General features: G+C 49.8%; 1 protein-coding gene across 2 annotated transcripts in view; it reads right to left on the reverse strand.

Annotated features, from left to right (window-relative positions):
- Positions 1–23,251, reverse strand: part of LOC306655844 (acid-sensing ion channel 2) — a 395,438-nt gene that overhangs the window by 231,565 nt on the left and 140,622 nt on the right. The window contains exon 2 of one of the 2 annotated variants that reach the window (XM_079130525.1): positions 7,100–7,390. The exons of the other annotated variant lie outside the window; for it this stretch is intronic. Coding sequence (XP_078986651.1) covers positions 7,331–7,390 — 60 coding nt within the window. The 3' untranslated portion in view covers positions 7,100–7,330. Of the gene's footprint in view, positions 1–7,099; positions 7,391–23,251 lie in introns of those variants that run through there. 2 annotated transcript variants of the gene reach the window in all.

Genomic DNA, 23,251 nt, shown 5'->3' on the forward strand with positions numbered 1-23,251 from the left:
CTTGAGGTCTGTAATGTCCTCCAGGAGGGAAGGGTCACACAACCTCTGCCATAGCCCCACTCATACATCTTCCTGTCTCTACACATCCAGAGCAGAATTCAACCCTGACCTGGATGCTAAGACTATCTTCCTTGACCCAGAAGCGCTCCTGAATAAGCCACCTCAATCACGAAAAGAAAAAGAGAAGCAAGAGGTCCCAGGGGTCCAGGTGATGTGGAGTCAGTGTGGAGTCCTGGCTGGCAGTGAAGGTTTCTTGAGGATTTGTCTGGTGGGTGCCTGAACTTCTGGCATTTCCAGCGTCTATCCCTCAGTCTTCCAGGGACAGCACCCAATGCCTTCTTTGGGGAACCTTCCCTCCTCTACCTTTGGTCCATGAGCTCTGCCTAGGTTGAGCACACTGCTCAAATCCAGGGGCAGGTGTGTGGTCCAATCTGATCCACTAGCATCTCTGGTCTCAGTCACTGGTTTGGGAATGAGCAGCCAACACGGGCAGGATGAATTCCCAGCCAGGCTCTTAATGGAATTGTTGGGGAGGATCACCCTCCTTCTGCTGTGAAGATAAAGGCAGTGGAGCGCTCACCGCAGCTGCTGGCAGCCATCTATCTTTACCAAGTCCAGAGCAAGTCCGAGGGTGGAGCCAGTCCAGAGGAGACTGGAGCCAGGAGATGGAGAGGGACTTTCCAGCCCCTAGATCCAGCCCTGCCTGAATGTTTGAATCCTGGAACCCATACCTATCCCTTTTGCCCCAACCACTTTGAGTTGGGTTTCTGTCACTGGAAACAGAAACTGAGTCCTGACACACGCACGTGCAGAGGTGATTGAGTTGCACACCTGAGTGTTTGACTAGAGACTGACCCTAGGCCATTAAGCCCGTGGAAGATCTGGCTTCACTGAAACCCTTCCAAAGCTTCCCATTGTTCTAGATCTGAGGAGGCCTAAAGGTCAGCCATCTAGGTATAAGGAGACCAAAGATCAAGATGGGGACCCCAGGAAGAGAAAGGAAATTGGAAGGGAAAGGAGAACAAGACTGTGCAGAAAGTAGGAAGGGAAGAACAGAAAGATCTAACAGCCCTGATGAGAGCTGGAAAACCGATCTCACAAGATACACCCAAAAGGGACAATGGCAAAGGATGGGGTCACTGCTTTGGGGGATGCTGTATGAGAGAAGACTGAGGAACCAGTAGCAACAACAGGGGACAGAGGACAAGCCCCTGAACAGGTAGATGCTGGGTCACAGTCAGCCGCAGAGGCCAGAATCGAGCAAGGACTCATTCCAAGCTTGCGTCCTAGGAATGGGGAGAGCATGATGGGTCATTCTGCCCTCCAGTTCCACCTGGCTGAGGCTGAGCCACACAGTAAGGGGCCCTGTGTCATCCTGGCGAAGGCTGCGGATGGCTGTTTACTGTTGGAATTTCTTCTCTGAGCAGACTTGCTGCTTGGGGAAGATCACTCGTTGGTTTACATAATGGCCTGCTCAGGTGATGATTGCAGATGAGAGCAGAATTTCAAGAAGCCCATTCTTGCCTTGCTGAGTCGCGTAAGGGGCAGATTTGGGAAGGAGGGAGGGAAAAAGGCCACCTAAGGATGTTGGATAGCCCCTGTCACCCTGGAGGCAGGGAGCTGTCCTGGAACCTCACAGCCCAAAGTCTCTCTCTACATCTGATTTCCAATCTGCACAACTGGGAAGGAGTCAGAACGAGCCATGGAGAGGGTGGTTCAGAAATCAGAGTCTGGTTCACAAATCTGTCTGTTCTGTGAGTTTGCTAAACATCTCTTGAGCTCCAATTGTTTGCTTGTGAAAGAGATCAAGGAGTCCACAGTCAACTGAAGAGCAGGCACAGAGACAGAATGAGGGAAGATGTGCAGTTGACGTCCTCCTTGGGGACATGGAGGCAGGGCTGTGAGCCAGCAGAAGTAGAGGTGCATATCAAGAAAGGCCTCCTGCAGGAGGGGACCTCTGGGTAGAGTCGCGAAGGACACAGAAGATGCTCCAAATACCAATGGATGAAATGGATGGTCAAATGGAAGGAGAGATGGGGAAGGGAGATTCTGGGGAGAGAAGGTGCTGGCTCAGTCTGTTCTGCATCTCAGAAGCACAGCAAATTCGGTAGCTATTCTAACATCTCATAAACTGCACGATATTTTTAAGAGTTTGTGGAATGCTGGGTGTCTCTTTTGTTGTCCTTGTTGGTTAGGAATAAAGTGCTCGTGTCAGCTTGTAACGGGGGCTACTGCAACAGGAGAACCCAGGCACAGCTGTCTCCCCCTCAAATCAACAGGATGCTCTTTAAATATGTAAGAGATTCACCCGGGCCACTGCCAGCGCTGTCTGGTTTTCTTCAAAGTGTATGACAAACGTGCTTAATATTCATGTTCTTTTCCAAAGAGGCACGAACGGGGGCCAAAACAGAGGGAATCGTTCTTGGTAAAAAATGGCTTATGTCATGTCTCCCAAACAAACTAATAGACTCCTCCAGGCTAACCTTAAGCCACCTCCTACGGGAAACCTTCTTCACTTCTCCACCCCTCCTCCCAAGTTTCTTATTGCTTCACCCGTTGCCACGTCCACCGTGAAGTGACAGTTCTCACCATCCTCCCTGGCTGTGGGCTAAGCACAGAGTTCACCTCTGGTCCCTCTGCCTGCCCAGGTCCCTCTGCCTGCAACTTATGTAATGGAAGCTCAGTTTTAAAGACAGGAATGCTGAGACCCAGGGACATGGCCAGGGCCCACGGCCCATGGCCGTGTAGCTAGCAAGCGCTGGTCCTGGTCCAAGCCTGGGTGGATGTGAACCCTCTGCTCCCAGCCAGGCTCCTCCAGTCCCTTCCACATCTTGCTGTCTCTCAGTCTCACTTCTGGTCCAGTGACCTCTATACTGCATTGTTTTCCAGGTGCATTGGGGCTCCACTCTCTTGATTCCTGAAGCCTAGGTTGTGCAAAATAGAAGCAAAGAGCCAAATATCCACATTCTTTTTTTTTTTTTTTTTTGTATCTGTCCCGTGCCATTTCCCCATTTCTGGGCACAGAGTAGGTGCCGACAGTATGAGGCACAGAGAAGAAAATGTCAGCACAAAAGGAAAGCATCTGTTCTGGTGCTTTCATTATTCAGATGAGAAAACGGAAACCCAGAGAGTAGAAGTGACTTAAAGATGCACAGTACACAACTGACCAGGAAGCAGGCCAGCCCCTGCCGTCCACTTCAGACATAATCGTCATTGGTACATGACACAGAGAACGTCTATTCCATGCAATCCTGTCCATTTTCCATCACCGTCGCTGTCACCGGCATCCTTCTATCAACGCTGACCGAGACGGTGCAGTGCAGCCCACCGTGATGTGAAGATCCCAACAGGTTCACAGTGTGGGTCTCTGGTTCACAGAGCCAATGGGAAGCGCAGGCACTGCCTTTCAGGTAAATAGGAGAGAAGGACAGTAAGACCCCACATTTGAGAAGTCTTCTCACAACACATAAAGGCTTCATGGATGTGAGTGGTCACAGCTGACAACTTGCTTAGTGGAAAGATCGCGGAATTGGGCACCATGAAGTCAGGCTGAGACCCTGGCTGCTATTCATTTCTTTTTTCTTTTTTCTTTTTTTTTTATCTGGTACCAGGGTTTGAACCTGGGGGCACTTAACCACTAAGCCACATCCCCAGCCCTTTTTATATTTTATTTAGAGACAGGGTCTCACTGAGTTGCTGAGGCTGGCTTTGAACTTGAGATCCTCCTGCCTCAGCCTCCCCAGCCACTGGGATTATAGGTGTGCACCACCATGCCTGGCCTTGCTACTCCTTTCTTGATGAAATGATTTATTTTTTAATTTTATTTTTATTTTTTAGCTCTGATCCCCTTCCTTGGAAAATGAAGCCTGTCCAGCATGCAGGTGCAACTCCCCATGTTCTCATGCAGCCATTACTAAGGACCACAGCACTCTGTGCCACACCCAGATGAGGCTTTGTAATACTGTCATGGGCAGCCAAACTCATTGGCTCCAGCGAACACATCAGACAAAATAATTTGCCACATTGGAATCAACGTCTTTACGACCAACTCTGGCTCTGACCTTTGCCTCCATCTGTCTGTCACAGACACAGAAGCTTGATAAGGATGGTCCCTCTTGCCCAGATTGGCAATCTGAGCTCAGCCAAGGTCAAGTTCAGACAGTTAGAGAATGATGGAGGAATCAGACCTAGACCTCTCTGAACAGGTCTGGCAAGGACACACAGTAGTCTTCCAAAGTCGCCCACTGTGAAGGACTCCAGTCCCTCGCAGCTGGTGAGCAGCACACAGCCTAGAACTTCATGCTATTTTCATACCCCAGGTGGCTGACTGAGACCCTGTCGCTGGACAGGCGGGCCATGCTGCAGACCAGGAAGCGGGTGAAGCATTGGAATCCATTTTCCTCCACCCCAGCTCTTCAGGATCCCAGTTCTTCCTGATTATACTTAGCAACCCTTTCCTGCCACACCTGCACAACCCGCAGATGTTTTCTAGAACCTTCTTCTTTCACTTGAAAAGGGATGTGTTGATGATTGCTGGGGAGAGACCTCCTCCCATTCAAAGCAGCCAGCTGGGATGGCAGAAGGAGGCCTGAGGCCCGAGTCAGGACTGGGCTTCTTGTCTACTGCTGTGGCCTGTGGGGAAATTCCTGTTCTTCTCTTGGCCTCAGTTTTTCTTCCACTTTGATCTTATATGACCAAATGCTTATGATCCCCAAGAGCAAAGTTTCCAATCCTTGGCTAACAGGACAAAGCCCTGATGGATCTACTCGGCTGGACATGGAGGGAGCAGGGGATCTGAAAGCCTCTAAATTCTACTCCCCTATTGCAAATGCATTTGGTGACACTCATTGAATAGGGAAGTAAGAAACGAGTCAGAGAAAGGGAAGGAAAATAGCTCTTGTTGAAGGGCTGTCGTGTATCAAATACTAGGTGAACCTGTGCTGTCTTGTAAGGAAAGTGCTGGCAGACCACCCTATCCATGGGAGGATCAAGGTTCAGAGAGGTTATGCAACTTGCCTCAGATCACACAGCTGATAGATGGCAAAGATATGAATTATATGGAATGTTTATGGCTCTAAAATTCATGCCCTTTATTCTTCACTGTAGAGACTCATTTTTATTAATTTATTAATTAACAAATTTACTTATTTTACATGATATGAAGCATGGAGATAAATGAGGCCACACCATCCCTGCCTCACAGAGCTTCCAGCTTAAAAGAGGGATAAGCCCGTGCTACCTCACTTGGGTTCTACCTCATTTCCATGTAAAGAGGAAGAAACCAAGGCACAGAGAGGCTGAGTAACATATCTGGAGGTCACACAACTTAGAAGAGACAGAATCTGGATTAATTCCTAAGCAGTTTGGCTCCAAGTTTCCATCTCACTCTGTTGCTTTGGGAAGTACTTCCTCCTGCTACTTGCTACCTGGGGAAGTGGCAAGAGACCGGGGCATGTGAGGCCAAGCACCTATCCTAATGGGGAAGTAACTGGCTCGAGGGGCATGGGGATTGTGGAGGAATGGAGCTCATCCCCCTCACCCGCAGTGCTGAAGAGAGGCCAGGCCTGCCAAGGGCCCTCCCTGGGTGGGTTTTGTATAGAGAAGAGGCAGGCCCAGTTAGCAGACCATTGTTCCAGGCATGCTTTGAGGAGAGCAAATTACCTACAATGGCCAATTCTGTGGAAGATGGTGTTCTCAGGTCTCTGAGCACCTGTGCAGATGGTATCATCAGCAGGGAGTCTGGAGAAGAGCCAAGCCTTGTGAGGGAGAACTCTTTCTGGCAATTTGTCCTCCCCTCCTGCTTTTGCTGAATAATTAGGATAGCATGAGTTTTGGAATTTCACAACCCAGGACTGCTTTGTGGCTCTGTGATCTTGAGTAAATTACCTAACCTCTCTGAACACATCAGTCACAAAATGGGAATACCAACAATATTCCATGCAGAATTCTCTGAGGATTGCCAAGTAAAGGAGTTAGTATAATACCCAAATCGCTCCAAAATTGAACCTTTCTGAACCACCAAAAAAAAAAAAAAAAAAAAAAAAAACAACAATACCATAGAATGTAACTCACTAAAAAGTCAGGGGTTAAAATGAGAAGGGGATTACCTCATGTTGCTCACTAACTACATGCCTGGTGGTGCGAAGGAGTTTACACACATTTTCTCATCTCACTGTCCATCAAGGGAGAGGAAAGTTGACTGATATTGTACCCACTTTACAGAGACTAGGGATCCTGGAGGCTCTGGATCTTCTGCAGGAATGGCAGTTTTTGGACGCCTCCCTCTTCTCACAGGTGGGTTCAAAGCTCTGGGATTGCTTGCTAATTTTATACAGGGTCGATTTCCGGCTTTGTCCAACCCCAGCTCCTGCAATCCAGAGATGCACTTGGCACTGATCTTTCCTCTATTCGGGCACGTCAGTCCCCAGGCAGGGCTCCCTTCTGCCAGTCTAAGTGAGCCTGAAACAGCTCTGCCCCAGGTCCTGCCCACAGGGGTCCTCCTGGCATCTTGATTCTACATGGACAAAAGTACCTCGCCAGGCCCCAGGCCCCGTTCTGGTGAGTGGCCTCTCCGTTCTGATCACCCAGCAGTGATGCTTGGGTGTCCATTTCTATTCTCTTCCTGGTCACTCACATTCACTCCACTTCCAACAGTGATCTGATTCAAAACGGCTTCTCGGGCGGCCCCCGGCGTCTTCAGCCACGCCCTCCACTTACCTTACAAAGTCCCCACTCTGTAGCTGGCTGGAGGAACTGCATCACATCTGGTCTCCATCTATTTTTCCCTGTAATGTGTGTTTACAGCAAAGGGGTACCTTACTGCACCCAGATATGTTGGAGAAAGGCTACCTGTGTCTACAGCATCTCATGGACATTATCTCCTTGATTCCTCCCCACAACCCTGCAAAACAGACAGGACACAAAGCCTGCACAGTTGCGCAGAGTTCTGTGCTCAGAGGGTCCTGAGCTGGGCTAGGGTTCCACTGCTGCATGTGGCATTTGATAATAACTTTTGAACCAGGCACTTTGCATTTTAATTTTACCCTGGACTCTGAAGACCACCAAAGCAGCCATAGTTATTACCCCAATTTCACAGTCATAAAAACAAAGGCCATGAGCCGGCAGGCCCAGGACTCTTGCCGCTAGCCCCATTGTCTGAGGACCTACTGTGCGGCAAAGCTACAGAGGAGTTCATCACGTGCTGTCCACTGGTGCTTCCTCCCTGCATCCTCATACCCACCTTGCCAAAGTTGGGGGCAATTTCTTGTCCTGGAAGTTAAGTGACTTTCTCCTGAGTCTCCCGAGCCCAGTGATCTCCCCGCTGTACCATTCAGAATAAAGATGGGGCCACTCCCTCCACTCCAGAGCCAGTCCCTTCATCTGGTGAACCCTGAAAAGGGGGCAGAGACATGGTGGAGACCTCCATCAGTAAAGCCCCATGGGAATCGTGTTCACAGATGGCAGCTTCCTGCATCTGGACATAGCGTCTCACCTGCTCTGCGAGGGAAGGAAGTGCAGAGCAGGACTTGAGAGCCATGAAACCAGCACACGGAAAGCCCAGGCGGTCAGAGAGTGGGGCACAAGTGCTCTCTTAATGGCCTGACTCTGCGTTTACCCCAAATACCTCAACCATGACCCTTCTGGGGAGCAGGCAGAGGTGAGGGCAGGGCTGAGGTTTCCAGGGCTGTTGGGTTTCTGGGCCAAGAAGTGCCCCTCAGCCAGCGTGTGGCCCAGTGACTGCTCTGCCTAACAGGGACGCACCATATGGCAGGATAGGAAATCCCAACTGTAAAACAAGCAGTTAAACCACAGCACAACCTGTCTAGGTTGAACTCGGCAGGGTGATTCAGCAAGGATGCTACATCAACAATGGAGAGGGGACCTGGCTCACAGGGGGGCGCTTCCTTCAGGGGCTGGGGGAGATAGGATCCAGGACCAGATTGATGTGCAACCAGCTTCAGTTCAGCCTCGACTGCCCACCTCTCAGGCGTGTGGGGTGGGAGTGGACTTAAAAAAAGGCAGATGCCAGCGCCTCACTCCCACAGACGCTGGTTCATTCTGGAGTGGGACTCAAACACCTCCAGGTCATTCTAATGCAACCAGTTCAGGAACTGGTTGTAGGTAGAATGGGCATGAAACGCACTTGGGAGTTCTTGCTTTATATTTTAGTTGGCCCTTTACATCTGGGAAGGTTTCAACTAGTATATTTGTATCTTGGAGTCTCAGTTTCCCTACCGACAAGTGGCTATTAAATCCTCAGTTCCTAGCAAGTAGTCAATGGTCAGCTGGTGTTGTGGACTGGCCAGCAGATGAACACATAAGCGTGTGAATGAATGATGGAAGCTGATGAGGAGTGCAGCAACTCAGACAGCCCGAGTGCCTGCAGGCGCAGGGATCCCTCCTCTGTGAGGCTGGGCAGCCCTGAAGCAGACCCCAGCACAGGAGTGGAGTGTCCCATCTGCCAGGTGGTCCCAAGCAGCACCGGTGAGGATTTGAAGATGGGAAACGGAAGGAGCAGGACCAGTACAGTGGGAAGGTGGGGCTTGGTCTCTCTGGAACCTCAGAAAAGCAAGACCACAGAATTGTCCCACTTGGGTGGCAAGAAGCTGGATTTGCCCCACAACTTCCAACATTGGTAGCTAAGGCCACTCCTAGGAATCAGAGCTCTGGGGCCCTTCTTTCCTGACTTGCTGTGGGCTGAGCAAAAGTCCTGGCACCAAGTGGGAGAGTCACAGGTACTTGCCTTGGGACGCCATTGGCCGTTCCGAAAGGCAAGTTCACACGAAGGGTGAGCATGAGGCATCAGCAGCACCCACCCCCCTTTCTGAGCCGGGCTGGCGAGCTGGGGAGACTGGAGGGGAGGGAAAACCCACTGGCCTAATGGCCAGGCTCCCTCACACCACCCAGCGGCAGCACCACGGGGGTCCCCCGTGCGAAGTCTCGCTGTTCTCCCTTGCCAGCTTCCTCCGCAGCTGAGACTAGCTCCATGTTTCTTAGTCTCTGCATTAGTGACACTGAGCTGCTGAATTCTCACTGCAGGGTGGGTTCTGTGGATTATAGGACATTTAGCAGCATCTGCATTTCTAGACATTGTCAAATATCCCCGGATGGCCAAGTCTCCCCCACTTGAGAATCAGTGGGGAAGATGATATCTTTCCTCACTCCCTGAGCCTGGGCAGGATCCCACTCAGCCTTCCTGAGCTATGGCTTCATCCTGACCAGGCCCTGGCTCTGCTTATGCTCTGTTCAGATGGAGGCTGTGATTGGAACCCATCCCAGACAGGTAGAGCCTCTGCTGGCTGCATACCACACTGCCCCCCAGCCAAGCCAGGTCCTGGCAGGTAATGGTAAGCAGCAGCTGTGGCATGCCAGCTGAGCTGCAGAGATCACATGAGATAGGCAAGTCAGGCAGCTTCTGCCCTGAGCAACTAACTCCCAGAGACCCAGAGGCCAAAGCAACTTTATTGAACCAGCTCTTAAGATAGACCCAGGAAGACTTAGCATTAACCCAACAAGGGGTTTTCATCAGAGATATGAGGGCTCAGAGAGGCTCTGCCAGTCTAAAGGTGTGGAGTCTGTCAAGAAGTCCAGGTGGCATCTTGGCTAAAGGGGAGGGCTTGAGACCCCGGTCCTATGGAGAGTGATGCTCAAAACAAACTCAGGTATCCTGAATCACTTGTGCCAACAAGCAGACTCATTGACTCTCAGTCAGTCCTACAGAGGAGTCAGCCAGCCTCCTTTTCCTGTACCTATTGTGCATAAGATCTGAAAAGCAGAGGGTTGGGCCTCACAGGGCTGTGCCTCTCCTCTTTTCTGCCCCCTCCATTCCCATTCCTTTATGCCTCCCTGCAGGACTCCCATGCAATGCACGTACCACTCAGAGGGCACGCCATGGCATGCTGTCCTCCAGCAGAAATGATTCACAGTCAAATACAGGAGCCAGCTAAGCACAGGATCCAAAGGCTGGCTGTGGGGCTCCAGGTCATGCATGGTGCTATCAGCACCCCACCCTCTCGCCTTTGTTTGCTGGGTTGTAGGTGCAATATCCCACCCGGTCAAAACAAGATGAAGCACCAAGCAGGAACAGAGAAGCGTCTATCCCAGGCTGGGCCTCTGCTGCCATCTTTAGAAGGCCTATGCAACAATATTTGGCACCTAGGGAAGGGCTATCACAAACCCAAAGGCTATGAGTACCTTTCACACATATGCACACCCGGCACTGTATCTGCACACTGGCAAGTGCACACACAGACACACACGCCAGCTCCTGAGAGTGTCAGGTTGTGGATCCCTATCCCTGCCTGTCCTTCATGTGTATAATTAAAATTTCCCATAAGAGAGATGAAGAGGAAGGAAAGGATCAACTTGTTTGGAATGAAATCTCAGGAAGTTCAAGATTGTATCAAGACATGCCTGCATATGTGTAAGGAAGATTAGGAGGATTAGGAAGTGTTCTATCTATGAATCTACCTCTTTCATGTTATTAAGGGGCTTTGAGAGCACTCTATCAAACTGGGGCTGACATTTGTATTTTCAGCCTCTGAACTGGTTGTAGATTTACAGCAATCTGCATCCATGGCTTAATTAGGAGAGGGAGAAGGGACTGGATCCGTGGCCTGTTTTCATGTAAGCAGGAGTTGTGATTCTGCTGGCATTAGTAGTTATTCTTACCCAAGACTTTAAAAAACAATGAAAATAACAATACATACCAGGTCTTGGTCTTGCAGTGATCTTGTACTTTCACATCTCTACTTTAAGTGATCTTCCCAACCACACAGAGGCGCTAATGGTATCCCAGCACCTTCATACAGATGAGGAAATGGGGCCTCAAAAGATTGGTGTTGGAAGCTATAAACTTGAAATTATAAACTACTTGCAAATGCTAAGCTAATATCCTCATCGATGTTATTAGCATTAAGTATCTTATTTACTAACCTTGTTAGATGATGTCAAGGGTGGAGAGTTGTGTCTTATTGACATTTGAATCTCCCACAGATCCCAATAAAGAACTTGACATATAGTAGTGATCAATGTCCACTTGATGACTGGCACATCTGCTGAGTACACCACAAAAACGCAGTGGGGAGGAGAAAAACGATTCACCTCCTGTACTTCTGGGCTTTACACTCTTAAAGAGTAGTTTCTCATTCAAAAAGGAAAAAAAAAAAAAAAAAAAAAAAAAAAAACAATATATCCCAGAGCACCAGAGATCTCCAGGTTTAGATTAATGGCATACAAAGATCTTCATGCAAGACTGGTCTAGCCCATGTTTTTCCCAACCACATGTGTACCATAAGGAACACTAGAAAACATTGCCTTTCTGGAAAAAGAAAGAAAAACCCCACTACCTTTATTGCCTAAAATTTGTACCTTCCACTCCCTCCAGCTGAGTCAATGAATATTTCAATTAGATGCTTCTGATCAGTCATCACAACTTCCCTGAGTCAGTGTATAAAACCATCTCCTGCCTACAGCTGATCCTCAGGAAGAGAACACAGGACAGGCCAGTTTTGATACAGAAGGAGTGTGTTAATAGTCACAAGCTTTAGGGACTTGGACCCCACCATGGCCAGTAAAGGAGTCCCAGCCCCTCATTGCTAAAGAAAAGGAGGATGCAGACAAACCTCACCAGGATCCTTCCCTCCAAGTCCTGATCTCCCATTGAGCTGAGATTGGAGGACAGATGGGCTGAGAAAACTAACCCAGGTCAAGAGGCCAGTGTCAGAGCTGTGGCTAGGGCTAGCCCTGAATGCATGCACCAGTGAAAAGAGGGACTCTTGGGATTGAGGAAGGATGCTCAGAGTCCACCTCATCTCTTGGTCTTGGTTGTTGGAGTTTCTGGGCTTCGATTTGGGGCAGAGTTGTTCACAGCACAGACAGAGGCAAAACACAGAAATCTCAGCTCTGAGCTGGAATCCAAGTTCTGGAGGCTGCCAAAGGACGGCCAGGGGTTATACAGTTGAAGAACAAGAGCAGATACTAAGAACCAAGGATCCAGGACCCAGGGAGAGCAGCCAGCTCAGGCCATGCAACCCTTCACAGAGGCCCTGTTCCCTGCTGTACCTTCACGTGCTGGTGGGGGCAAGCTGCCAAGGCTGGGGATGTCCAGAGAGAGTGGACAACTGTGCTAAAGAACCTGGGCAGAATGGCCAGACTGTGGCATTCACAATAAGAGCCCTAGTCTTGGATAACTGGGAGCTTTGGTCACTGCCTGGCAGGATAAGGATGAAGATTCCACAGAGGAGATTGGGCAGGCAAAAGCGCTCTAATTTTCAATTACTGTGTTCACACCAAATGGAGCTTTGCAGCTCTCCCCCTGCTCCAGGGTGTATTTGACTTTGACTCAGGCGACCTCCTGAACATATAGACACAGAGAGCAGTGGGTTGGTCCTGCTCACTCATCCCACCAGGCTGCCATGGGGTGGGAGCTGCAGCCCAACGTTTACCCACAGGCTTATTAAAGCAAATAGGATTTGGCCTAGATTGCAAACAGGCCCTCCCTGGATGAGCACATTTGCTGTGATCCTTGGGGCGTTTCCTATGGAGTATGTACCAGCAAAATAGGGACTGTTTGCAGCATTGAGCCTCAAGGATACCTGCTCAGGCCTATTCCCCTTGCTCCAGGAGAGCTCTAAATGTTGCATAAGAAGAGGAAAATTCTCTGTGCATCATCCTCCCTGGTCCAGGGACGGTGACTTCTGACTTTCTACCTTCTTTTCCATCCTCCATAATCTCTACTGCCTTTAATGATCTTTACACTCCACTGTCTCAAACTTCTTCTGGCTTCAGTTTCCCCATCTGAAAAATGGGTAGATTCCATGGCATGCTTTCTCCTTCCTCCTCAGAGGTCTTGAGCTGTCTGGGAAGCTTTGGAAATCAGGAAGCGCTCTGGACTGGGGATCTGGAACCCTCCCATTTTCTTCATGGATGACCTTGAGTAATTCTCTCCCAGTTCCTGAGTCTCAGAATCTCCAGCTGCAAAGTAAAGGAAGCAGATTCAAAGATCTCAGAGTTCCCTTCTCTCCTGTGATTTTCTTCAGCAGCCACTGGGCATGGGTGGGGCAGGGGCAAACTGCCAAACATCCCCAACTTCTCCACGTCTGGACTTTCCCTTACGGAGCCACCTGTGTATGCAGCCTCAGTGGGCGTGTCCATCAAGGTAAGTCCAGCCAGCTTCTCTTTTCCTAGAAGCTCATCTGAATGGAGTGCCCCTAAGATAGAAAATGCCTGCAGCAGCCAGTTGTAGTGGTGCACACCTGTAATCCCGGCTACTCAGAAGAGTCTCAAGTTCAAGGTCAACCTGGGCAATTTATCGAGACCCTGTCTCAAAAAAAAAGGGAAAAGGGCTGGGGATGTGGTTCAGTGGTAGAGTGCCCCTACACTCAATCCCTAACACTGACAAAAAATGAAGAAAATGAAGCCCATCCATCCACCCATCCACAGAGGGTGCCCATAAATCTCTCCTTCCTAGATCCATGCAGATTTCTGATTCCTCTTTTTTCTGAGGCCACTTTGTTTAGCTTTCTTTCTGGTCTAGCACATTGCTACACATCCAGCCATTCATTGTGTCTCAGTCCGATCAACCTGCTCGCACTCCCCTTTCCAATGCGTCCTTTCCCTCTCTCCCCATTCAAATTCCAGTCCCCCTCCCAGATTTTCTTGTCCTCTGATCCTGCTTCATTTTCCTCCATAGATGACATCACCTCTTTAAAATCATACCATCTAATTGACTTACTTCTTTTGTGCCTCGGCCATCTCTCCCCCCTAGAACACAAGTTCCAACAAGGTCAGGCGCTGTGTCTGCTTTGCTCATCGATGGAGTCTCAGAATGGTGCTGGCACATGGCAGGGGCCACTAAACATTTGTTGAATGAAAGAATGTAGGAACTGATGCTCAGACGTGGACTGCAGTTGGTTTTGGTGGCTCACTCTGAGTATCTCCTGTTCCTCCCTTTGGATTCCTTCTCTCCATCAAAGCTGGGAAGCCTTTTGCTGATAGGGGACCACAAAGTCGGAACCAGAGCAGGCCTCACAGCCATGTTCCCAGCCCAGTTCCCTCCCAGGGCAGTAGGCTTTGTCTTCTCCCTCTATCTTTCTCACCCCTCCTTTCAATCCTTTGTCTGGCCTGGCCTTGAAATCTTTACCACTCTCATCTAAAGAAACTTACAACCACCATCTATTGGCTAAGAAAGTCAGAACCAAAGAAGAGAAGAGAGAAGGAAAAGCTCAGACAAGTCTCAAGGGGGTAGGACCTGAAAATCAATTTGATATAGCAATTTTCTGCATGTAATAACTCCTATTCCCATGGAATCAAGGTCATAAATAGTAAAGAGAGTTCTGGCCAAGCCCACCAAAATAGGACTGAACTAGACTTCTTGATACTCTCTCTGCTCGAGTGCCGTCAGTCATTTCCTCTTCCATATGCTCCATCTCTCGGGGTCAGCCCCCGTCATTGCACTGACACGGGCACTTTTGACACTGGCTCTTCTTTCCCTAACCCCTGAAAAAGCCCCTCAAGTCTCCAGTTGTAGCTCTCTGGACTTCTCAGCCTACTCCCCACCCTCTACGATTTCAATCTCTCCTTTGATGTTCATCCAGGGGAAGATTTCTCCTAAATCTTCTCTGTGCCCCCAGGATTGCTAACCCTTGCTGCTCTCTTCCATTTGAAATCTCCTCGACCCTCTGCCAACCCTCCCTCCTCCACTTCTTTAACTGCGCTGTACCCTAATGGACAGGGCTTCTTAGATTGTCTGCAAATGGGCAATAATCCCTTTCTCCAATAACTGTTGAGTGAATTTGATGATATGATTCAGGTGAAGGTGCTTTGAAATGATATGGAAGTTACTTGGTCTAATTGGGTGTAGATGTCTGCCTGTGAAATGGGTGCCCTGAATCTCCACACTTTCCTATCTTGAGTTCAGCTGCTCATTCACAATGGCACCTCTGTGTCCTCAGCCTCCACCTCCACTTGCTAACCTTCCCACGCCCTGACCTCAAGTTCTAACCCTTTGGCATCCATGTTGCATGGACATCTGTCCTGCTTTTTGCCCCTCACCTGAGCTCCACCAGGAGCACTCTCCCCAAAAGGAGGGGAAAGGCAGGAGCAGGGAAGTGACTCTGTTGGACACTGTTGGACACTGTTTAGATATGAGGTGTCCCCAAAAGCTCATGTGTGAGACAATGCAAGAAGGTTCAGAGGAAAAATGTTTGGGTGGTTGAGAATCTTCACCCAATCAGGTAACTGAAGTGGTAGGGTGTGGCTGGAGGAGGTGGGAATGGGGTGTGGTTTTGGGTATCTGTATCTGGCAAATGGACTCTCTGCTTCCTGATCGCTACGTGAGTGGCTTCCCTTCTGCCATGATGTTCAGCCTCACCTCAAACCCTGAGGAATGGAACCCGCCTTCTGTGGACTAAGGCCTCTGAAACCCTGAGCCCGCAAATAAACTTTTTCTCCTCTATAACTCTGCTGGTCAGATCATTTAGTCACAGCAGCGAAGAAAACTGACTAAAACAGGCCCTGAGACTGGGGGTGTGCCTTCAATCTGCAGCCATTCCCAGAGGAAGGTGTCATCATCCTCACTGCCCAGAGGGGCAGCAACAAGTCCAAGGTCACTGACTCATCAGAAGTAGCTCTGTTCTCACTCCATCAGGTGGTCCAAGGAGAGAGGAAAGTAAAACAGAAATTGGAAACCCCCAGGGACAAACTTGCTCTGGCTCTAAGACCCTTAAAAAACAAGTTGTATAGTTAAGTGGTCCTGGGACAGGAGTCAGCGGGGTGGGGGGAATGGCTGGGCCCAAGCAAGGAGGAGGGAGGAGGGGGCCTGTGCTCAGTCATGCTAATTTTGACATTTTCCTGTGCGTCTGCTTCTCATCATCAACTTATAATTTAACCTCGTGGTGGCGATGCCTCTGGAATGTCAACAAGGCTTGTTGGAATTTCATTACAGCCCGGCAGCTGGCCCCTGGTATTTCTGATACAAATGATGTGCAGCTGCATTCTGGCCCGCTGTCTCCATCCCCCATCTCACAACCGGCCTCGCTAGGCACACTTAATCCAGAGAGATATTCCGCACACTGAGAAGAGGGCTTGTCAATTCCGCCAGGGGCATTTCCTATGGACTGCTCTGCCTGAGCCAATTAACCTAGAGTAATTGCTGAAAAGCATTAGATATTGATGATGGAGACAGGGGGCTGACCCCAGGGTGGCTGGAGGGGACGTGTTGAATAACAAAACGTCCCTGAGTCTGCGGATCCTTTGCTACTCTCCAAGTGCCTCTCCCGGCCTTGCATGTCTGGTGATGGGGAGGTTGTGGGTTTCCCGTTTTGCAAAAATGAAACTCATAGCTCAGAGAGGGAAATGATTTCAAGTTCACCAGAATAAAGAAACACAAAACAACTGGGCACAAGTTCTTTTTCTAGATTTTGTATTCATTTGTGGTTTGACCAATAAATATCTACTGAGCACCTGCTATTGCTTAGCTGAAGGAGGTCATTTTTCTATTCCTGATACCCACAGTTTGTCTGTGGGATCTTCCCCTGTGGGGTCCTGTCCTAAGTGACATCATTTTTCAAACCTCTCATCAGATATTCTTTCATTCTCTTTTCTCCTCTCTTTTTTCCCATTAGAACCTGTGCTCAAGGAAGGCTCCGATGGCCGCTGATTATACCTAGGTTGGTTCATCTGTCCCATCCCAACGGGAGCCTTGTGACACTGATCCTTCCCAGGTGAGGAGAAGGACTGCCCTGCACACAGCTCCTTTACCTCTGGGAGCAGACTGGAGAGGGATTCGCAGCATGGACCTCCTTGACCCCGGGAGCACAGTGACATCAGAAACCCGATTGGCCCAGGGCTTCCCCTGCTTGGTCAACTTGTCATGTGATGTGGAAATTCCAGGCTATCTTTATGAATCATGGGGCACAAAGTCTTGGCACCTGTCCCTTGGTATCAGCCCCTGAAGTACTGAACTGTGCTGGGCAGATAGGCACTGAGTAAGTCCACAGTTGAGACCACTCTGGGCCTAGACCTTCCCCCGGCTCAGTGGCTGGGTCAGCTGGTGTTGCCCAGGGTTTAGTGTCCACCCCATGGACACTAAATGTGTCCACCCCATGCTGCTCAGGATGAAGCTGTTAGAAGCCTCTGCTGCCTGAGTTTCTGCCCCAGGGCATCGCTCAGAAAGATGCTCTCTATTAGGGCAGATATTTAGTTGGCTTTTTGGACAGAGATATTCAAGAACTTTCTGGATGCTAGTATGACTAGGAAGCTACTCCCATTAGCTGCCTCCTTTAATCTTAACCATGAAAGTTTCAGAAAAGTCAAGGTTCCTTTTAAAATAGCATATACTCAGAAGGGACAAGATTTCCAAAGAGGCAAATATGGGAAGGTTGGTGGGAGAAGGGGGTGGACTGGGGAAGAGACATTAGGGTGGGTTGACGGACAGAGGAGGAGACAGACATGCTGATGCAGAGGAGACCCTGGGTGAACCAGTCAAACCCAAACAGAGACACAAAGACAGAGAGAGGGACTGAGTCAGGGACATGGAGGGCCAGAGTGCCCCGCACCACAGGCAAGACACTCGGCATGGGGTGGCCTGCCCGACTGGGTCAGGACCTAGACTGCCTGTCACTGGTGTGCCACCAGGACACCCTGCCCCGTCACTGGCCTTATTTCCTCAAATTGAAATTGTCCCCTCAGGCACATCAATTTCACATAAGGTGCCCGGACCTTAGCCTAACAGTCCAGGCTCCCAGCAATTCCAGGAGGGCGGGCGTGGGGGGCACTGGGGCAAGCCCTACTTCACAGCTTCACTTCTGCCAGAGTGCCTGTGCCAATCTGGTCTCCATGTGCTGAGAGAGTGGAGCCCCAACTGAGGGGGACACTGGCTGAGTGCCCAGGCTCCTTTCAGAGGCCACAAGCACAGACCTGGACAGAAGGGAGTGTGGGAGTGACAGGAAAGGCCTGAGATTTGGGTGGGAAAAGTGGCCAGGATTTCAACCCCGCAAAAAGTCCTGGTGTGCAAGTGCCCAGGAGAGAGGCCTTCCAGACTTGGATTGTAGGTAAAATGAAAGTGGAGCGCACACCTGAGGAGTTTACCTTGGAGAAACATCCCCAGGAGGTGTGGAGGGGTGAGTCTAGAAGTGGGGAGGACAGTGTGGCTTTGCCACCTCAGTGACAATTCAAGCAGAGCTGTGCACAGGCTTTGTGAAGAGTCTCTGGTCATTCCACCCCAGCTGGTGCTGACACCTTGGTCTCTCCCCCATGTCCATAACAGGAGGGAGAGAAGGGGCGAGCAGGAGCAGAGATGCAAGCCCTTCCCTGACCCCACCAGGCCCAGGGCCCATGCTGACCCCCAGGGCAGGAGCTGCCTGCCTCTCTCCTCCTTCCTGCTGCATAAGGCCTGGGGCAGCCACTGCCTGCACCCAGCAGGGACTCATAGTCTCCTTGGGGAAGTTGACAGTGACAGAGGCCATGGGAGACCATGACCTCCTCAGCTCCTCCCAGTCAGGCTCTGCCAAGCCCCAGGAAGCACTCTCTGGCCCTGAGGTCCCTTCCTACACAAGACCAAGACCAAGGAGAGGCCTCACCCAGAGGACTCCATGCTCAGTGGGAGCAGCAACAGCCCTCCCCGTGCACGGCTTACTCAGGGCCCACGGTGGTTCCCCTGGGTTCCTTTGGAGTAAGACAGGGAGGGAAAGGCCCCATATGCCAGGAAAAGACACAAACTCTGTTGTCCTACAAGAACCGCACCAGGCTTGCCTCCCACTGCAGTCGGCAGAGCTAGGGTGAGCCCCAGTGGCCAGTGGGAAAGCAAACCCAGAGATGGAGACAGAACAGATCAGTGGCCTTGCAGATTCCCAGACAGCAGCAGCAAAGAGTGTGAGCCTTGAGCCAATAATATGAAAATAATAATAATAATAATAATAATAATAATAATAATAATAAAGGCAGAGACAGGAAACACAAGGACACTAGTGGGAAGGCATTCAAGGTGAGGTGCATAGGGCCTGGGAGAGGGACGGGGGACACACCTCCACAGACAGCCTCAGGTTCCAGGATGCAGGGTGTGAGTGGGGCAGGAGGGAAGCCGGGCAAGGGCTGCCCTGCGGGTGTCCATGCCCGGCCCTCGGCCACACTTGGCCTTTATAGACAGAGAAGTGTTGCCAGTGAGATCAGAATGCCCAGAAATGACCCTGTGGATCAGAAGACAAAGAGATAGGAAAGGAGTCGGAGAATGAGCCATAGAAAAATACGGCCATGGAACGGCCCAGGGAAGGACGAGGCTCTGAGGAATGGGTAAGTTGAGGCAGGTTGTAGCGGATTTTGTGACATGCTTTCTAGATCCTTTCTTGGAAGGAAGGACTCAACTCCTTAACTGCTGCCTGCAGGAAGACCCGCTGCCAGCTCCCAGGTGTGGACAGGGGTGCAGGTGGCCTTGGCTGCAGAAAGTTACCTGTCCAAGATCCTGTCTCCTTCACAGGCGGTCCGTACACATGACTGGCAAATGGGAAGATACTGAGGCCTGGATCCCTCCGTATGTGACGGCTCACTCCATATTCATCTGCATCATTTAAGGTGTCCACCAAGCTGCACTGCGTGGAGATCAGCTTCCCCCTCTGCTCCATCCTGCTTGCACCCCTTCCTTTCCGTGGGTGTTAGCTTAAGAGCAGTCCCTAGTAAGCCTGCACAGGAGCCTCTCCATTTCCGTCTCCTACCTGGGAGATGGGAACTGTGTGACATGGTACAACCGGGAGCAGGAAGCTTCATTCCAGCCTGACCACGATTTACTGGCCATGGTTAGGGCTAGGATCTCACTTGATCTTCACAATAACTCTGCAGGCAGGTGGATGTCGTGGTTCCCACCTAGCAGAGTCCCAGAAAAATTAAGTCACATTTTAAAGGCCCAAATAGCAAGTTGCCGATACAGACAAGACACAAACCCAGGTCTGTTGAGTTCCACAACATATGTTCTTTCAATTTTCATACAGCTATGGAAGTAAGGAAGGAAGGAAAGAAGGAAGGAAGGAAGGGAAGAGAAGGAGAGAAAAGAAAAAGAGAAGGAAGAAAGGAGGAGGAAAGAGAAGGAAAGGAATAGAGCATAATGGAAGAAAAAGAATAAGAGAGGAAGAAGGATTGGCTAACATTTAGCATTTACCCTGTGTCCAGCACCATGCTCAGCATTTCATATGCATTATCTCAAAACTTTATGACATATATATTACTTTGAACCCCATGTTAGAGATGAGGAATCAGAAGCTCAGAGAGATACAACAAATTGTCCAAGGACACAGAGCCATAAGTGGCAGAACCTTGATACCAACCCAGCTCTGTCTGATTTCAAACCCAGAAATCTTAATCACTAGTCTCAGGGAAAGTTGGCACCAAGCAGAAGGATAATGTACCCCAAAATGCTGGTGTGGACCAAAGTATTGGGGAGCCGAGGGGAGCCTATCAACTCCCTAAACACCTGAGTAAATGGGAAGCTGGGGCAGATCAGTATCCTGGTTATTCTGGGAGCAGACAGGGCCTGCTAGAGGGCTGACCCAGTTCAGGTCTGAAGCCATCGCTGAGAAATTGCACCAAGCCAATCCCCAGCCATAATTACCACCACGCATGCAGCGCAGGGTTCAGAGCTGGAAATAGCTGTGTATTTATTTACCCTGCAATTACATGCTACATTAAATGCTCCACAAGAACATGGCGATCACCCTGCAATTAACTGGTCCCTGCTTCCGGGGCAAGAGAAGGCTGGAGACAGCTACTGGGTGAAATCAAATGCTGCCTGGTTTCTTAATGGGCTTGGGGGTCACCTTGTGACTTAGGCTCTTGGGTCTGGCTGGAGGCTTCAGCTTCGAGCAGGAGCTACTTGTTCCTGAAGAGGGAGATTAGCATCAGGGACAAACCTGAGTCAAATTTCACCATTGGTTCTCTGACAAGATCTTCCACGAGCTGGGCTCTGCTGGGCTTGTTTTCTCTAGCTTCTCCCAAGGACCTAGTGATCTCTCTGAACTCATTTTTGGAGTACCTGGATTCTATCAGTTTTGCATGAGCTATTTGCTGTCATGTCAACCTGGTAAACACTTAGTTACTTTTTAAGGTTCAGCTCAAACTTCACCTCCTTTGGGAGGCATGCTTTTAAAGGAGATTGTGTAAAGTAGTCAAAATCAGACAGATCTAGGATCAAATACTTACAAGCTGTGTGAGTTTAGGCAAGTTACTTGACCTCTCTGAACTTCATTATATGTGTGTGTGTATGCAGATGTCTACAACTCCCTGAAATTGCATGCATATGTGTGTTTTATAAAAATATACATACAAAAAAACTAAGTCTTCCAATTAGGGACAGGTTTTAGTAGGGTGTGAATATCATGGTGCCTGACACACAGTAGGTACACAAAATCTTTGTTGAATCATGGAGCCAGCGAGCAAGTCAGCCAATCAATCAAAAGTCAATTAGGAGCTGTGAATGTGTGTGTATCTGTGTTTATCTATGCTCCCGCTTATCAAGCTCCCTACACATAAACATGTATATGGGTTTTTCAGAAACATAATATGTGCACATGATAGTAATTGGTCTCTAGTTGCCTGGAGATTCCAGAGAACTGGCTTCCCAGGCTGCGCGGGTAGATTAAGAATGCCAGCAAAAGGCATTAAGAAAAGAGTTAATTATATATTTACTACCTCTGTCATTTTCTCCTAATTATGTCTTGGCAAGCAGAATCTCCTGGATGAGTCTTAAATCTCAGGGTCTTTAAAAATATAATAATAAATCAATGTGAAATGGAATGTTCCCAATAGCCAAACACGCCCAGGGAAGTCTTCAATCAGGGAGAGCCTCGAAGAGCCATTCTGGCCCCAGATCTGACTATGTTTGGGCATTGCCATTAGATATGGCACCAGAACAGCAGCAGGAGAGCAGGGTCATGTCAGGACCCTACCACCAAGCCTGCCTCAGAGTCTGCAGAGGATTACTCGGAATTCCCGAGGTCTCTGCCCATGGCCAGTTTCCTCTTGCCATGAGGCAAGAGAAGGAAGTTGGGCATGCCGGTTCCTAAGCCCCCCTTATAGCCCTCTGCTTGGTTACTGGATTGAGAAAACGGGCCATTTACTATCCACCTTGTAGATCAGTGGTTCCCAGTTGGGAGTTCCAATCATGCCTCCCAGGGTGCTGTTGGCAAGGTCTGGAGGAGCCTTGGAGGCTATAGCTCTGGGTTTGTGCTATCGGCATCTCGGGGGTGGAAGCCAGGGATACTACGAACACTCTACCATGCTCAGGATGCTCCTGCCCAACATTTGGGACTTGCCCAGCCCCAAAGGGCAACCATGCTGAGGTCTGGCAGCAGGCTCGGGGCTGGGCAGCGCGAGTCAGGCTGCCTGTTCTGTTTCCAGAACTCTTCATGTTCTTTCCTTTTCTATTTTGACTTCGAATGATAAGGAACACCTAGATACATACAGGCTCAGAACCACAGAGGCTTCCTTCCAAGGGTGACCCCCTTCCCTTCTAGCCTGCAGTTATCTTCACAGAGAATTGATCCACCCTTGCCGCGGATGGGAGCAGGCTCGCACCTTGACGGCCTGGGCGGCTGGCCACCTTTCTCTCTTGAGGATAAGCCATGGCAGGGGCAGCAGAGCTGGGCAGCTTCATCAAGCTGGCAGAGGCAGGAGCCCATGGCATCCTGCCTTCTAGATGACCTGGGAATCAGGGCCTCTGATTGGGGACATTATGTACACCCAGCAATTGCACTTTGTTCCATCGCTAGCAAACACACACTTCATCCAAGCCTGTTTTAGCTGCTAGTTTCTATTATTAGAGGCTCTCGTTTGAGAGCCAAAGGTCCATGGTACATGAAACGTCAAAGATGGAATTGCCCAGGATTTTCTCATGTTATCCTCACAAGTACACCACGAGACAGGCCTGTGTACATCCCCTTCACAGTTGGGAGGCAGATACCAGAAGGACAGGTCAGACTAAGTGCGGGACTTCCCAGTGCCTTTGTACTGTGTGAATCACATCTTGTCACACCTTTGTCTGAAGTTAGTGATGGAAATCATGAGACAGATGGAAATGCCAGTGCACGTGACCCCTTGGCATGTGCTCTTGCTACTCCAGGTGACTGCCGATTGGGGACTAATGAAGGACAGACAGAGCACATAGAAGGGGATACTTGTGATCACGAGAGAAGCAGAAATAGGAGACCTGGATCACCTCTGACCTTGACCACCTCCCAGCTGCTAAGCACCGTCCCTGTCCTTTACC

The sequence above is a fragment of the Sciurus vulgaris genome (genome assembly GCF_902686455.1).
Source record: "Sciurus vulgaris genome assembly, chromosome: 3".
Lineage (NCBI taxonomy): Eukaryota > Metazoa > Chordata > Mammalia > Rodentia > Sciuridae > Sciurus > Sciurus vulgaris.